This window comes from Neurospora tetrasperma, assembly GCF_000213175.1.
Source record: "Neurospora tetrasperma FGSC 2508 unplaced genomic scaffold NEUTE1scaffold_1, whole genome shotgun sequence".
In the NCBI taxonomy this organism is placed as follows: Eukaryota; Fungi; Ascomycota; class Sordariomycetes; order Sordariales; family Sordariaceae; genus Neurospora; species Neurospora tetrasperma.
Window position 1 is genome coordinate 2,659,883 of NW_009799099.1, and position 14,993 is coordinate 2,674,875.

Sequence of the window (14,993 nt, forward strand, 5' to 3'; positions counted from 1 at the left end):
ACCACTAAACCACTGGCGCTTCTTGTGATTCTGGTGAATTTGACATAGAGGATGCATTTATGAAAGTGGGCTTGGTTAGAAATCATCAAGTATCCAAGCACTCTGTTGAAGTAATATACGCCATGTCTCAAGTCAACGTTATCATCTTTCCAATAAATTGTCCAGACTTATCCGTGTGAGCATCACATTTGCCATGACTGAGCAGGTTGTTGGACGGGCAAGTTTGAAAAGCAAACTTCTTGCACGCACTCCTTTCAGCATGTGACGGGAGGTTATCGTGTCCTTTTAGGTATGGGATTGAACTAGTTGAAGGAGGGGAAGCTTCGGCTCTTTCCAACACCAAGCAAAGTCATGCAGTAGGTACCTCCCCTTGGGAACGCGGCACACTGGTGATGACGAGCCATGATAACTAAGGTAGGGGCGTTATGCTTATTTCAATTCAAAAGTGTGAATGGATGAAACTAGGAACGCATTAAACAAAAGGTAGGGTAGAGATATCTCACTTCAACTCGGCGGACTTTCAAACAATGATGTAAGAACCTCGCAACTGGAAGCACGTGAAATTTGTCAATCGTGGCGCCCACACACACTCAAAAAAGCCCACCTTCAGCTCATGTGGAGGGAGCTATGGAGCCGGCCGTTATCAGCGCTATCAAGGCGCTAGCAGTTCTAGATTAGCGGCTTGGCTAGACCGCTGGCTAAGATGAGGGGGGAGGCGCCGAGCAAGGGTTGGATGTGTTTTTTCCTCGAGGACGGTGCAGTGGAGCAGGGGCATGAGGAGCACACGACAAAAAGTCACAACCACCAAAAACCCTGAAAAGCTGTCATTCCAGGAAGGGTCAGCCTTGGAGAGTTGCTACTCCCCTCACTAGCGACTGCAGATCTTTTAGACATTGGAGACCCAAGGGTTTCCCGCTTTCTTGTTTCAGCCCTCCCCTCCTTCACCCAGCAGTCAGCAGCCGTTCCACTGCCACCCACCACCACCGCGGTCACCACCTCCAAACTGCCAATTTACACCGACGGTTTGGTCGAGAGACAGATATCAGGATTTAACTCCCATTCGATCCCATTGCCTTCACGGGAGCATCTGCTATTTGTGTAGCATCCAACAGTCATACTGCATAATCGAGCACTTCATCGAATCACATCCAGCCAAGATCCCAAACGATCGAACCTTCGAACCGACCGACCACGGACCAACCGATCGACTCGATTGGCCGATACACCAACCATACGTCCGCTTCATGCCTGCTACCTACGCGATACACGCTCCGTGAAAGAAAAAGAAAAAAAAGAAAAGAAAAAGAAGGAGAGGCCATTGCAACCTGTTGCAAGACAAACTCTAGCTGGTAGTCTGCAGAAGGTGTTTCTAGAAAAGACGGAACTCTGTCAACTGCCATTCTTCAACACAACCCCGCGACGTCAAGGCCTTGGCCACACAGTGCTCCGTGTCTTGCCCGTCTATCACTCCTTGCTCGTGTGTCACTCTCGGGTAGACGAACTGGCCTTGATTGCATCATCGACCACATCCAAGGAAGCCTCCCGTCACCGCGACTGTTTCGCCGACCTTCTCGATAGGTTTTCAACCCCGACGCGCCCTCTTGTCTTCGACATTCGATAGTCGGTTTCGGCAGCGGGCGGACAACCATCGCCCGCCGCAACCATGTGGTTCATCAGCGCCTCGACGAGTGCAATCTTTTTGCTGAGCATCGTTCTCCTAATACCCATTGCCTTCGACGTTGGCGGTCGCGATGCCGGTCTAGCTTACTCGCTATCCCTCTTCATCTTCTACCTTATCTACAGCACCAGCAAGCTCCTTACTCCGGAGAGTTCACGAGTCCGCTGGTTCTTCACTAGTAGTGTCGGCTTGTCGCAATGGATCATCATTCCAGCCCTTCTCATCTGGTCTCTGAATAGGTTCTCAGTGGATGCTGAGAACGCCGGCTGGGTATCGCGCACCTTCTCATCTGCCACTGCGAACCACAAGCCCAGCACTTGGGGCGAATACTTCTTTGGCCAGCATGGATTTGTCGAGAATGTCGCTCTGGGAGCTTGGGACAAGACGCTGAGTTACTCGAGCCCTGTTTTCCAACTGCTGGAGGGTTTCTGCACTCTCTTGGTGATACAGACTGCTGGCCGGGTTGCAAGATGGCTCGTCACTCGCGGTGGAGGCGATACATGGATGGTAAGTCTCTCGCTTTGAATCTCTTGGAAACTATGTTGCTGACATCTTTTTAGATATTCCTTCTTGCCTTTTCTGGTTCCATCATCTCCAGTGCCGTTTACTTCCTCTGGAGGGTTGCGCACTTCCCCGAAATAAACACCATCGATGCCACACTCATTGGAGCTACAATGACGTCGGCCGTATTCCTGGGAGCATATGGAATTGGTAGCGGGCGCGGCAACGCCGTAGAGTCATCTCTCCTCTTTGCCTACATCGTTCTATGTGTCTATCAGATCTTTACCGACTATCAGCCGTCTGCCGAAGCTGCTGCTGCGGCCGAGCAAGCGGCCTCGCTTCAGCCCGATTTCCCGCCTCTGCCCCCAATCATCATGGCATCCTATTCGACATTGATGCACATCCTCAGCAGTCTGCCCGAAGCTTTCAACACTTCTTTCCAGTTCCTCTATGCCGCATTCCAAACTATTACACCGAGCGTCATAATCTCGCTGACCTACCGGATTATCGTCTTCTACTGCGCCACCCGCATCATTCCGGCTGTTCGGGAGCTCGGCGCCAGAGCTCTCATGGACGAGCCAAGCTTACTGGAAGAGACCGACGGGGCTAACCGCCTTGTAGGCTTCCTCAGCTGGTTCTCTCCTTCGATCCTCATCGCCGTGTACACGAGCTTATTGCTGCAGCACTTCAGCGTATCCAACAACGGTGATGATATCGGGTGGACTCTCCGGGCTGGTGACGCCGGTGGAAACCCGTGGCGTTGGGTCAACGTCGCTGCCACCATGGGACTCTACGCTGTCGAGCTTTATCTCGGGGAGAGGAACGAAGGAATGCACTGGAGAGCGGACTGAAAAATGCCAAAAGGTGTGCGTCAGTGTTACTTCGTCATCGCAGACGCAATCTAGAAAAGCTTTTGTCAGCTTTAGATATGAAAATCAGTGGCCAAGACAGGTCACCTGGGAACAAGCATCAAGTCAACATCATCTGTTGAGACGTTTGTTTACCCCAAAACCAACGACAATTCAAGGACGAGCGCAGGGTGTGAAGAAGTGACATGAGGAGGAAGATTTGATACCCATTGGTTAAGTGGAAAGGCAGCAAGACAGAGAACAGAAAGCGAATCGCGTTTGTTTGGGAGACGCGAAAAGAAAGGAAACAGACAGACAGGCAGGCAGGCAGGCACGCAGATCAAAGGAAACCTTAGCTTGACCAATTACAGGCACAGGCAAAAACAAAAGCTACCTCGACAGTTGTCCGTCATCTTCGCAGATAGAGGGTAGTAAAGCTATTTGCCTAGCTAGCAATAAGCCCCGTAGCATCTTCTTCACGAATATTTCTTCACGTTCAGTGAACCTGCCTCACCTCCTCTGGTTTTCCTTCGGATGCTAGGATACATTCCATACTATACTGCACAACGCCATATTTTTTATGTGTGCCTTGCACCTCAAAGGTCGGGGAAGAGAAGGAAAACTTGACGAGCTCGTTCAAGGGCGCATAATCTATGAAAAATGGCCGCACTCTGTCTCTTCCTGTAGGCGACAGCAGGCCAGCGAGACAAACAAGCCATTTCCAGTCGGAAGTTCAGCAGGCAAATCAGACCAATACCAACGAGAGGAGCTAGGGTAAAAAAAAAAAGAGAGAAAATCAAGGGAAACGAGAGGGAACAAGTTACCAGAGTCAAAAAGGGATGAAGGAGAAGAAACAATGGATAGGAAACTGGATAGGTATATAGACAACAACCACACCTGGGCTTTTCGCGTGTACCTGTACTTTCTTTTCGAATGGTTCTCACTGCGGAGCCTCGGCATTAGCTGTGGGTGCTTATTGCTAGAGGATTCAAGAACGGAGAGGACGAAAATGAAAAGAGTTTGTAAAGCTTCGAGTTGCGCAAGTTCTAACAATTGCCCGAGCCAACCTGTTCGCCTGTGGTTTGTATGAGTATGAGTAGAAGTCGGGAAGGAAAACAACCCTATATGGACATTTCAATAACCTCGACCGCCAAGCTTGTCGTCCATCCATTCGTAAAACGAATGCTTGCAATTATCACAACTACCAATAGCACAATTATACCGCCCTTTACATATAAGTAAGCTCTCTTCAGCCAAGAGGATTTGGCCTCGCCCTAATCTCCCTAAGCACCTCCCTCGTCCGCGGATTATCCTCAAAGCTAAGATTCACCAAATCCACCACCTCGTCCGCCGAGAAATACAAGCTCAACTCGCTTTCCAACCACAGATACCGCACGTCCTTGAGGTTACTCTGCAGCACTTCCGACAGGTACTTGAGGCGCAACCACGAACTCGCGTACTGCGCCGTCGTGGGGATTTCGTTCTCTGCCTCAAAATTACGACCTTCCGCGGTGGCAAAGCGACTAGGCAGGAATAAATCGTCCAAAGCCGTTACTGAAGCAATGTGATTGGCAATGTTGTAAGCCTCGTCTTGGCCGATGCCGGGCAGATCCATGACGTCGCCAATGATCTTGTTGGCGACAGCGTCGACGAGCGAGCCAACGGCTTGCTGCCAGGCGGAGCGCGAGAGAATGGATTCCCAGGCGATGGCGAGAGAGCGCACTCGGGCAACGGCGGCGGAGACGCAGGATTCCGTGTCGTCTTGCTGGATGAGGTTTTGTTCGCCTGGGGTAATGAGAGCTGGGTGTTAGTAAGAGGTAAAGAAAAGGGGTTTCGCGTAGGAGAGGCTGTTGTTAAAAAAGGGGCACAACTCACCCCCTAGGAGATCCCTGAGCACCGTCTTCTGGATGCTCATCTCGTTGCTGTAGGCACGATTTGCGAAACTCTGCATGGACTTGATGTCGTTATCCAGTCTAAGCAATGTTTGCGCCCGTGTGCTGATATTATCCCTCTTCACCCACTCCTCGGCGAACTCAGCTAGCCGCTCCGATAGGTAGGTAGCATCGTTGTAAAGAAACCTTTGACCGGGTTAGCAACTCGACGTTGTGTATAAAGGACGGTTGTGTACTCACATGTTTCCGCCAACATCTGGAGCGTAGTAGTGGGGGGCGACGGCACGGAACATGGCCAGCGCAAGAGTGGGGAGACTGAAGAGTCCGGCGGCGGCAGCAGCAACGGGGCTGTCGGCATAGTTCTCCTGGGTCAATGCTGCTCCGTCTTCGGCGAGAGCAGATATCAAGTCTAGGACTGGCTGTGGCAGGGATGAGATGCTGTAGGTTTCTTTGAAAGTCAACTCCCGTGTCTGCGGTTTTGACGAAGCTGATGGAGCGGTTGGTGTTTGTTCCGGTGCAGTATCGTCATTCTGGGCGTCATCGCCCCAGCCCCAGGCCTCGGTAGAATCGTCGTCCTCCCCCCCCTCCTGCTTTTGTTTTTTCTGCTGAGGTTCCTCTACCTTATCCGGTTCAGGGTCTTCCTCACCCCAGCCCCAGGCATCGGCCGCATCATCGATAGCGTCCGCGGATAATTCGGTGGCTGATGTTGTCGCAGCCGGTTTACTGATTTGTTGCCCGCCAGTCTGCTGCTCGCCATCGGATTCCCATGCATCCCAGCCACCATCGTCTTCGGTAACTTTGGCTCCATTGGCAGCCAACTGCTGGCCCTCCGACTTTGAAACCACCTGTTTTTCAACCCTTTCGACCTGCTTTGATGCGCCCAGTCCTCGAGACAATTGCGTCCTAATTTGGTCCAGAGCAGCTTCTCTTCGTTTTGATAGCCATACCCGAGGTGCGCTTTCGGTCCACTCCTGTAGTTCATTGAGATGCGATAATCCCAGTCCTTTAAGAGTGGTGCAGAAGCCCTTTGTTGTTGATATTGTCGTTTGAAATCTGTCCATTCCCTCAAGCGAGGAAGGAACGGCCAAGTCGAGCCAAGTTCTGGTCATAGTTGGGATGAGACCTGGTAATAAGACAGTTGAAATAGTCTCGACCAGTTCTGGTGGTAGCTTTTCGACCAGGAAGGCAAAAACCTTTTCTAAGTCTTGGAACACAGCCTCAATAGATTGATCGGACGTTCCCTCCAACTCCAAACTGTTTCCATCAATCTTGATACTGGGTAAACGTTCCTGCTTAGTGTCGAGTCTGGGAGCAAAAATAGCCTTGTCAATGTCATGCCATAGTTGGGTTGCGCGCTGATCGACTTCGTTGTATGCCTTGAGCCCCACAACGGCATCGGATAGGCTCATGGGTTCGTCTACGATGGGTCAGATCTTGTGTGCCACCACCTGTAGAGATTGCGGCTTACCCTGCTTCACGCCACTTATTGACACCCTGTGACTCTCAATATCGACGTGTATTAAAGTATTCCACACATGATCGAATACTTGATAAACGTCCGACTTGAGTTCGAAGGTTCTAATATCGAGGAGTTTGATAGCACGGCATGACTTGTTGACGGGCACAGCGTCGAGCGCTTTCCGTGATCCTGGCCGCAACGTTAGCAACCGACTCAGTCACTTCTTAGACGCATTATAGCTCACGTTCTAGAAGATGTAGAGCATCGAGAATACGGCGTTCATCCCGCGCTTGCTCAACTTGGTCGAGTATTTGGTTAACGGCCTTGATACCCTTCAATGCGTTTCTCAGCTGTGTGTTGTAGTCCAACTCGCGGGCGAGAAAGGCAGCTCTGGTTTCGGCTTCCTCGATGGCCTTCCCTGACGCTTGTGGCGCTTCCGACTGTTTCAGGATATCGTTCGCTAGAGCTTTTGACAGGATGATATCGTCTTGGACCAACTGGGCGTTTACTTTCCATGTTCGGACATCGTCGGCGGTTTCTTCGTTGATGGTGTGTATCTCGGCCTACAAACAAGCGCAAAGCCTCAGCAAAGAGTTAATAGGCGTGGGTCGAAAAGTGATGGTGGTACCTGGAGCTTGGCCTTTGCACTGGCGAGTGCTTCAATGGCTGCTGGGAGCGCATCAGAGTCTACTGTTAAGGAGGATACCGACTCTTCTGGAAATGCGCCCTCGACTGAGAAGTCTACGAGGGCCTGAGCAATCTGCCCAGCCGGCGAGTCTGGCGTCGCAACGGCCATGCTGTCCTGATAGGATGTTGTTTTAAATGTGGATATGTGGCTCGAGGTTGCGACTGTAACTCGAGTGGCAGCGGATCCAAGTCCGGTCAACTGCCTAGACGCTTCTTCGTGGTGTCATACGCGGATTAGGTAGGTACTGTTGCTGAAGTGTCGCAGTTGTCGCGGACTTTGTTGGTTGGTGTTGACAAGCAAGTTGCGGCCAGTTTGGCTGTCGATAAGTTGATGGATGGCATTGATGACACCCACTGACAGCTCCCCCTGTACGTACTGCCAAGACTTGCTTTAGGGGAGATCATGTGGGGCGTGCTTGATACGGCACCAATCGGGACCGGGCTGGCCGTCAAGGGACCTGAAAGCTTGAGGTCCCCGGCCGCTGGGACGGAAGGTGAGAGAGAACTGACGGACAGCTGCCGCTGAGCAGTGGTGCTTGTCCGTAGTTAGCGCCGGATGCCCCTCATTTCCTGCTGTCGTCGAGGTCGTGGCAGATACGGTTCTTGTGGATTTCATTCCTGTCGTGAGCCTCCATCTTGCGGGAGCTAGAGATACTGACTAGGATCGTATCTATAAAAATCCAATCTACGTTCACTCGTCAGTGTGAAACTTTGAGTGGGACGACCGAAGGTGAGTTCAAGATCGATCGATGTTTATGTATTTTCTTTCTCAGAGCTTTCCCCACGGGGTCCTGCCTTTGTGCTCCAGTCTTCCGGCCCCTCTTGTTTCCCGTTCATTGCAAGAGCAACCTGCATCCAGACACCATTCTTGAGGAGGGGCAAACTTTCTCTCGGTGGACTTCCTTTCCTGTCAACAACACGGACCGCAATCTGATAAATTTACCCACGTTTCTGTACCCAAAGGTCCATCAATCAACCCTGCGTCAACTACTCATACGTCGACTCCAGGCTGCTGAGCCGGCTTCATCTAGAGCAAACACGCCTGTCTGGTCTTACTCGACCTGCAGCGTCCTCAAAGCGACCTGGCAAACATCGTCCAGACAGTTGTGCTGGTAAGAGAGTCTCGTACACTTCACCTCGAGATGCACTTCTTCACACCCATATTTTGCCAGCCTTGCTTCCTTTTCATCCACAAAAACCCCTTCAATTGTACCTTCCCTAAGCATCCTGTTTTATTTTATCGCGCGTTCCTCCTGTCCCAGAGGCCCATAAAATGATTCTGTCTTCCAAACGCTCAGTTATGTTCTTCGGGACTCTAGCAAGGGGCAGTGTAGTAGTTCCAGTCGCCAACACGGCCGACTCGCGGGTCAACCATAGTGTCACTTCCTGTGATATTACCATGCCGATTTTCCCTCAAGACTCTTGGTACCTCATCCCTTCAGTTCACATCATGGTCGAGCATGAGGAGAAGGGGGTCTCAGCTACATACGCCCCATCTCAACCCGTGGGCTCCCCGAGATTTTCCCCGGCATTAATCACTGTTACAATTTCTATCTCACTGCCATGGGCTAATCCTCTTCCCAGTAATATTCAAGGTTCTTTGCCCTCAATCAGCAGCAACATGTCGACAGCACCAAGGTTCCGCAAGGTGCAGACCTTCGAAACCGACTATGCCCCGACGACAATTACCCAGTACGTCTCAGAGCGTACTGGTATGCAGGTCATTGTGGCGGATCGCAAGGGTCCCAAAATCAACGGTTACTTTACCCTCGCTACCGAAATCTTTGACGATTCCGGAGCCCCTCACACTCTGGAACATCTGGTCTTCATGGGCTCCAAGAACTACCAATACAAAGGTCTCTTGGACAAGCTAGCTGGACGTGCTTACTCTGGTACAAATGCATGGACTGCTGTTGACCACACAGCGTATACGCTCGAGACCGCCGGTTGGGACGGCTTTGCCCAGATCCTACCCGTCTATCTAGAGCATGTTATACTTCCTACCCTCACCGACGATGCGTGTGTGACGGAAGTTCACCATATCGACGGTGAGGGCAATGATGCGGGTGTGGTATACTCCGAGATGCAGGCCATCCAATACTCGAGCCAGGAGCTTATGGACTTGCGGGCTCGCCGGTTGCTGTACCCCGAAAATGTGGGATTTCGCTACGAAACGGGCGGTATGATGGATGCCCTCAGAGTGCTGACCCCAGACCGCATCCGTGAGTTCCACAAAGCCATGTACCAACCTCAAAACCTGGCTGTCATCATCGTCGGCGAGGCAAACCATGAGAATCTCTTGGAGATTCTGGATAAGTTTGAGGTGAGCATCAAGGACGACATCCCCCCTCCTAATCCTAACTTCAAGCGCCCATTTGTCGACTCTCCTCAACCGCCTCCCCTGAAGGAAACTGTTGTCGAGACTGTTGAGTTTCCTGAGGAAGATGAGTCTACTGGCGAGATTGTTGTGGCCTTCTTCGGTCCCAGCTGCGTTGACCAGTTGCAAGCAACGGCTCTCAACATTCTCTTGACATACCTCTGCGGCTCCTCCGTGTCTGTGATCGAGAACACTATTGTCGAAAAGGAGGAATTGGCCAGCTCAGTTTCCTTCTGGTGGGATACTCGCCCCAACTCCGTTATCTGGTTCCAGCCAACCGGTGTCGCTACCGAGAAGCTCGCCTTTGTCGAGGAGCGCCTTATTTCGCTTCTGAAGGAGGTTGTATCCAAGCCACTCGACATGGAGTACATGAAGGAATGCATCTCGCGCGAGTTGCGTCAGATCAAGTATCATGCTGAAGGTTCGGAACAGTTCTACTCCAGCAATATCATCACCGACTACTTGTTCGGAAAGCGTGACGGCTCTACCCTGAGGGAACTTCAGACCTTGGGCGAGTACGATGTCCTCGCTAGCTGGGAAGAGCAGCAGTGGCGTGACTTCCTCAAGAAGTGGATTTCCGACGCACCTCACGTGTCCATCCTAGGCAAGCCCTCGATGGAACTCGCCAAAAAGCTCAAGAAGACCGAGAAGGAGCGTCTCGCCAAGAGGAGGGAAGAGCTGGGAGAGGAGGGCCTGAAGGCACTGAAAGAAAAGGTTGAGAAGGCCAAGCAAAACAACGAGAAGCCTATCCCTCCCGAGGTGCTTGATCAGTGGCCGGTTCCCGACACATCATCCATCCACTTCATTGAGTCGTTGACAGCAAGAAGCGGCAAGGCCCGCTGCCTCGGAACCACCGATAACTCAACCCAAAAGATCATCGACGCAGCACCCCAAGGTGCTAAGCCTCTATTCATCCAGTTTGAGGACGTGCCTACCAACTTTGTACACCTTACTTTGCACGTCGGAACATCGGCAACGCCCAACCGGCTCAAGCCTCTCCTCCCCCTGTTCGCAGACAATTTCTTCAACTCGCCGGTTATGCGCAATGGCAAACGTATGGAGTTTGAAGACGTCGTCAAGCAACTTGAGAAGGACACCATCAGCTACCACCTGTCCAGTGCCTCGCGTATTGGTGATAACGAAGGTATGGCTCTGCAGTTCCAGGTGGACCTCGACAAGTACACCACTATGATCAGTTGGCTTCGCACACTGATGTTTGACATCGTTTTCGATCCCGTCCGTCTCAAGGCCGCTGTTGTCAAGGCTCTTGCCGATATTCCTGAGGCGAAGAGAGACGGCAGAGTCATGTCTCGCGAAGTCGATCAGTCCATCCATCTACTGCCGGAGTCTTACTCTGTCGCTAAGCGGACGCTCGTCAAGGCGGTATACTACCGTCGCCTAAAGAAACTTCTCGAGAAGGAACCCGAGACCGTCGTCTCCTGGTTCGAGGAACTCCGCCGTAGTCTCTTCACCTTCGAGAACCTCCGAGTCCTTGTCACCGCCCACGTCGAGAAGCTTCCCAACCCAATCGCGGCCTGGGACAGCTTCACCGAGATCCCCGACCTCGACACCTCCAAGGATCTCCTGCCCGTTGTCCGCCCGCACCAGATGCTGAGCGACGAGGGCAAAGCCCCGGGCTCCTTCGGCAGTGTCATCATCCCCATGACCACGCTCGACTCCTCCTTCAGCGTCAGCACCGCCAGCGGCATCAAGTCCTACTCGGATCCGCGCTTGCCCGCCTACCTGGTCGCCCTCTCCTACCTTGAGACCACCGAGGGCCCCCTTTGGAACGCCGTCCGCGGCAATGGTCTCGCCTACGGTGTCCACTTTAGCCGCGAGTCCGACTCGGGCTACATCCAGTTCCACGTGTACCGGTCGCCCGACGCCAGCAAGGCTATCGAGGCCAGCAGGAACATGGTGGCCAAGATTGCTTCCGGGGAGGAGCCGCTGGACAAGCACCTAGTTGAGGGTGCCATCAGCGGCCTGGTGCTGGCTGTTGCAGACGAGCAGGCTACCATGACGGCGGCGGCGCAGCAGAACTTTGTCAGCAACGTCATTCGCGGCCAGGAGCCCGGTTGGAACAAGAAGCTTTTGGCGCGCATTCGTGAGGTGACGGGTGATCAGATTCGCGAGGCTTTGCGGGAGATTGTGTTGCCTGTCTTTGAGCCGGGCAAGAGTAACGTCGTGGTTACTTGTGCTCCCATAATGGAAGAGGTGAGATTGTCCCCCCTTTTTCTTTCCCATTCTTTTCTTGTCATTTTATTATGTCAGTCACTCACAGTTATACTTTTACAGAACATGGTCAAAAATCTTGAGGCCATTGGTTACAAGACTCAAGTTCAGCCTCTTACGCACTTCTACGATGACTACGGCCTAAAGGCCGACGAGGATGAGGAGGAAGAAGAGGAGGAAGAGGAGGATGAAGATGATGACCATCACCACCATCACGGCTGCGGAAGCGAGTGCGAGAGCGAGTGCGGAAGTGAGTGTGACTCGGACGAGGATATGTCGGACTAGGATGTCTTGATCTGTGTCATCTATGGTAGTAGGCTTCCTATTCTTCCCGTAGAGAATCTGAAGTACTAAAACGAAAGAATTGACATTCTTGAATTAACGTGTGTGAGGGTCACCGGCTCAACAAGCGTGAAATATGTGTTGCCACGATGCCCTGGATATGGATTTTCTAGTGGAGACAGTAAGAGCCTTGACAGAGTCTCATGTTTAGGCCCTTCGAATGCCTCCCACTCCTGTCGATCGCAGGTTTTATTTTTCTATTTACCCATCTACTGTATTGTATCTAAGACATATTAATTGGAGGTCATCATTCCGTCGTTATATATAGTGTGTGCCCTCTCTCCTTCTCTCTAGATCGCTCACACAGTTTCTTCCTCACACTAAGTGAAGTGTTGAAAGTATATGCGCCGCTTTCTTGCTCTTGCTCTATATTGTCAATCCCTACCCTTCCCTTCCCTTCCCTTCCCTTCATTCATCATCGTCAAACACCTGATTTGTTATAAATCTCTTCATTTGTGAATGCTTACCAACCAAACAACCACATCTCAGAATACCGCATCACCCCAACATCATCAAGTCTGCCTCCCTCTTCATCAAGCCTCAACACTCCCTGCCGTCCCGGGCCCCTCCCCAGCACCACCACCACCCCCTCCTTCCTGCGCTAACAATCTCTTCCGCCAAGTATTACACACCTCCTCAAACCCGCCCACCACCTCGCCGCAGACATGTGCGCACTCGCGATTCCGCAGCCTCTCGCTCCAGTTACCCCTGCTCAGCCAGCGCTCTCCTTGCTCCCTCAATTCTTCCTCGCGCTTGAGCTCCGCCACCAGTTCGCGCGCACTCTTGAGTCTTCTTGTCGCTGTCGTCGTTGTTTGTCTGGACATGTGCAGCGTATCGGACAAATAGTTGAGCGTGTGGACCAGGTCCGTGGTGATAGTGTGCAGCGAGGCGAGCTGGGCGAAGGCGGCCGTCGACGGCCGCGGCATGCATGACGAGAGGCTGACCAGCATGGGCAGCAGTTCGTCGATCGCTTCGGCGTCCGGCGCGGGCGAGAGTGGGGAGAGGAGCGGGAAGGTGAGACTGTGTAGCTGCCGGGTTTGGTGGGTTAGGTGGGTTGTTAGGGCCGAGTGGGCGGTTATTAATCTATTTGGAGACAAGGGGCGGTTAATACATTAACTACATGTTTAGTAAGGATGGAGTGGGTTGAGAACGAACCTTGTAGCACCGCCTTCCACGCCGGCTTGTGAGCCTAGATCGCGGAGACCCTCGGTCACTCGCTGGAATGCCCCATCGGCCGCTGAGCCATTGTTTTCTGTGCCTCTTCGCGCAAGCGACTCGACCTCGGCCATCTTCTCTACCAGTCTGGGCGATAGTCCGGATGGCTCTAGGTCTGACTCCGAACCGTATTCACTTCCGTCGTACTCACTCCCCTTCCGGCGGTGGTGGTGATGGTGGCCCCTTCCGTTCGGCGAGAGTTGTGATTTTAGACTTGCGCGCTGGCGGCTCCGGGGACTTGCCACGTCGACACCGCTATCCCGTATACCACCCCCGTCCTTTGGCATGGGCGTCGGGAGCAGGTCCTCTTCTTCACCTTTGCCATCCATGTTGGGTGCCTCTTCGCCTTCTTGGCCCTCGAAGTAGTCGTCTTCGCCGTCTGAAAAGGCGTCGGCTAGCTCGTCCGCTAGATTACCCAACCCGCCGCCGTTGTCCATACCTCCGTTTCCAAACATGCCAATGTCCATCGTGGGACCCACCGAGGAGTTAAAGCTGTTTCGTGAGGGCGTTAACGGGTCGTTAAAGGACGACTTGTGTGAAAGGGCGCGGCCCTCTTGCGGGGAGTAGGACGCTGCGGAACGGAGGTTCTCCATGGAGGGGTACGGCGAGTGCCGTGGTGTTTGCGGTGAAGACGGCGGCATCATGGGTGGGCTTGGTGTTTTGTTGGATTGTACGTAAGCAATGTTTCCCTGCTGATTCACTCCCCCTGCGGTAGACGAACAAGGCGAGAAGTGTTCGGAGCGACAAACGGCTCGTGTCTGCTTATAGCGGTGCGCGGCGCAGGTTGCGGTCGGTTGTTCGCGGTCCAATTAACTGGGGATTCCCTTTACAGCGGAGCGAGGCGACAAAGCGTGGTATCGATGCACTGGAAAGTTGGTATGATTAAGATAGATGGCTAAGAGAGATGGGCCGTATGAAACGGGAGTTCGTCAAGCGGTAGGTAGAGGGACAGGCGCAAATCCGTAGGACGAGTTGAGAGATGCAGTTGTTGGGCGGGCGGGCGGGCGGGCGGTCGATCTCGGTCGGTGAGGGGGATCTCAACTGTTTCGGGCTATGCTAGGGACGTTCGCGAGTGCGTCGGATTCCCTTTTGTTGTCTCGAAACAATGAGGACCACAGCACCTTGGCTATAGAGGTGCAAAAAGGCAAGTCTTGCTTTGGCCTTGAAAGTGATGAAGTGTTGGGGTGGATAGAGTGGATGGGGACTTGGAAGGATAGCGCGGGCGGTGATTCGTAGTCGTGGCCAGGGGCATTAAGCAATCTCTATCTAGGAGTACGTAGCTGCGAGTGATGTGACGGTGGTTCCGAGGTGGTGCAGTGTGATGGTCCTGGAATTTCCTCTTGGATGATTTCAGCGGTTTGACCTTCAAGCTCGGACTGTCAGGGGCAAGCGACTACGGACGAGAGTACCGAGAAGGAAACATCCATCTTTGGAACAAGACGGGAAGGCGGAACTTGAAGGGTCCCCTCCCCAGCTGCGGCTTCATGCCAGGGGCAACTGAATCGCTTGCGGGCAGATGGCTTCGCTCAAATCCAGGAGGAGCCTGTGCCACCTCAGGTAAGGTACCGTCTGCCCCGCATTGACAACAAGGCTGTTGTCTGGCACGCGTGGGGCATTCCTGCCCCTGGGGGAGGTCCAAGCAGTTGGGCAGCTATCGACGTCAAAGCAACAGCACACTAACAGCTTGCAGTGTAGTCGCCCACATAGGTCTGTTAAAAGCCAGCACTACACAATCATCTTGGTTTCTTTTGCCCGCGACGGA

At 52.8% G+C, this 14,993-nt stretch overlaps 4 protein-coding genes across 4 annotated transcripts; 2 read left to right on the forward strand and 2 right to left on the reverse strand.

Moving 5' to 3' along the window:
• Window positions 1–1,663: 1,663 nt before the first annotated feature.
• NEUTE1DRAFT_76264 (uncharacterized protein) lies at window positions 1,664–3,186 on the forward strand (the record flags this gene model as incomplete). The annotated part of the gene is made up of 2 exons (XM_009849700.1): window positions 1,664–2,185; window positions 2,239–3,186. The coding sequence occupies 2 exons, from the start codon at window positions 1,664–1,666 to the stop codon at window positions 3,028–3,030; spliced, it is 1,314 nt and encodes a 437-aa protein (XP_009848002.1).
• A 1,013-nt stretch (window positions 3,187–4,199) lies between these two features.
• On the reverse strand, window positions 4,200–7,347 carry NEUTE1DRAFT_144153 (uncharacterized protein; the record flags this gene model as incomplete). The annotated part of the gene is made up of 6 exons (XM_009849701.1): window positions 4,200–4,812; window positions 4,903–5,105; window positions 5,160–6,336; window positions 6,388–6,567; window positions 6,623–6,941; window positions 7,007–7,347. 6 exons carry the CDS (start codon window positions 7,172–7,174, stop codon window positions 4,277–4,279), a joined length of 2,583 nt encoding a protein of 860 aa, XP_009848003.1.
• A 1,339-nt stretch (window positions 7,348–8,686) lies between these two features.
• On the forward strand, window positions 8,687–12,060 carry NEUTE1DRAFT_57592 (uncharacterized protein; the record flags this gene model as incomplete). The annotated part of the gene is made up of 2 exons (XM_009848998.1): window positions 8,687–11,656; window positions 11,738–12,060. 2 exons carry the CDS (start codon window positions 8,687–8,689, stop codon window positions 11,957–11,959), a joined length of 3,192 nt encoding a protein of 1,063 aa, XP_009847300.1.
• Window positions 12,061–12,337: 277 nt separating this feature from the next.
• NEUTE1DRAFT_57596 (uncharacterized protein) lies at window positions 12,338–13,875 on the reverse strand (the record flags this gene model as incomplete). Its single annotated transcript, XM_009848999.1, has 2 exons — window positions 12,338–13,099; window positions 13,172–13,875. 2 exons carry the CDS (start codon window positions 13,873–13,875, stop codon window positions 12,550–12,552), a joined length of 1,254 nt encoding a protein of 417 aa, XP_009847301.1.
• Between the last annotated feature and the right edge of the window lie 1,118 nt (window positions 13,876–14,993).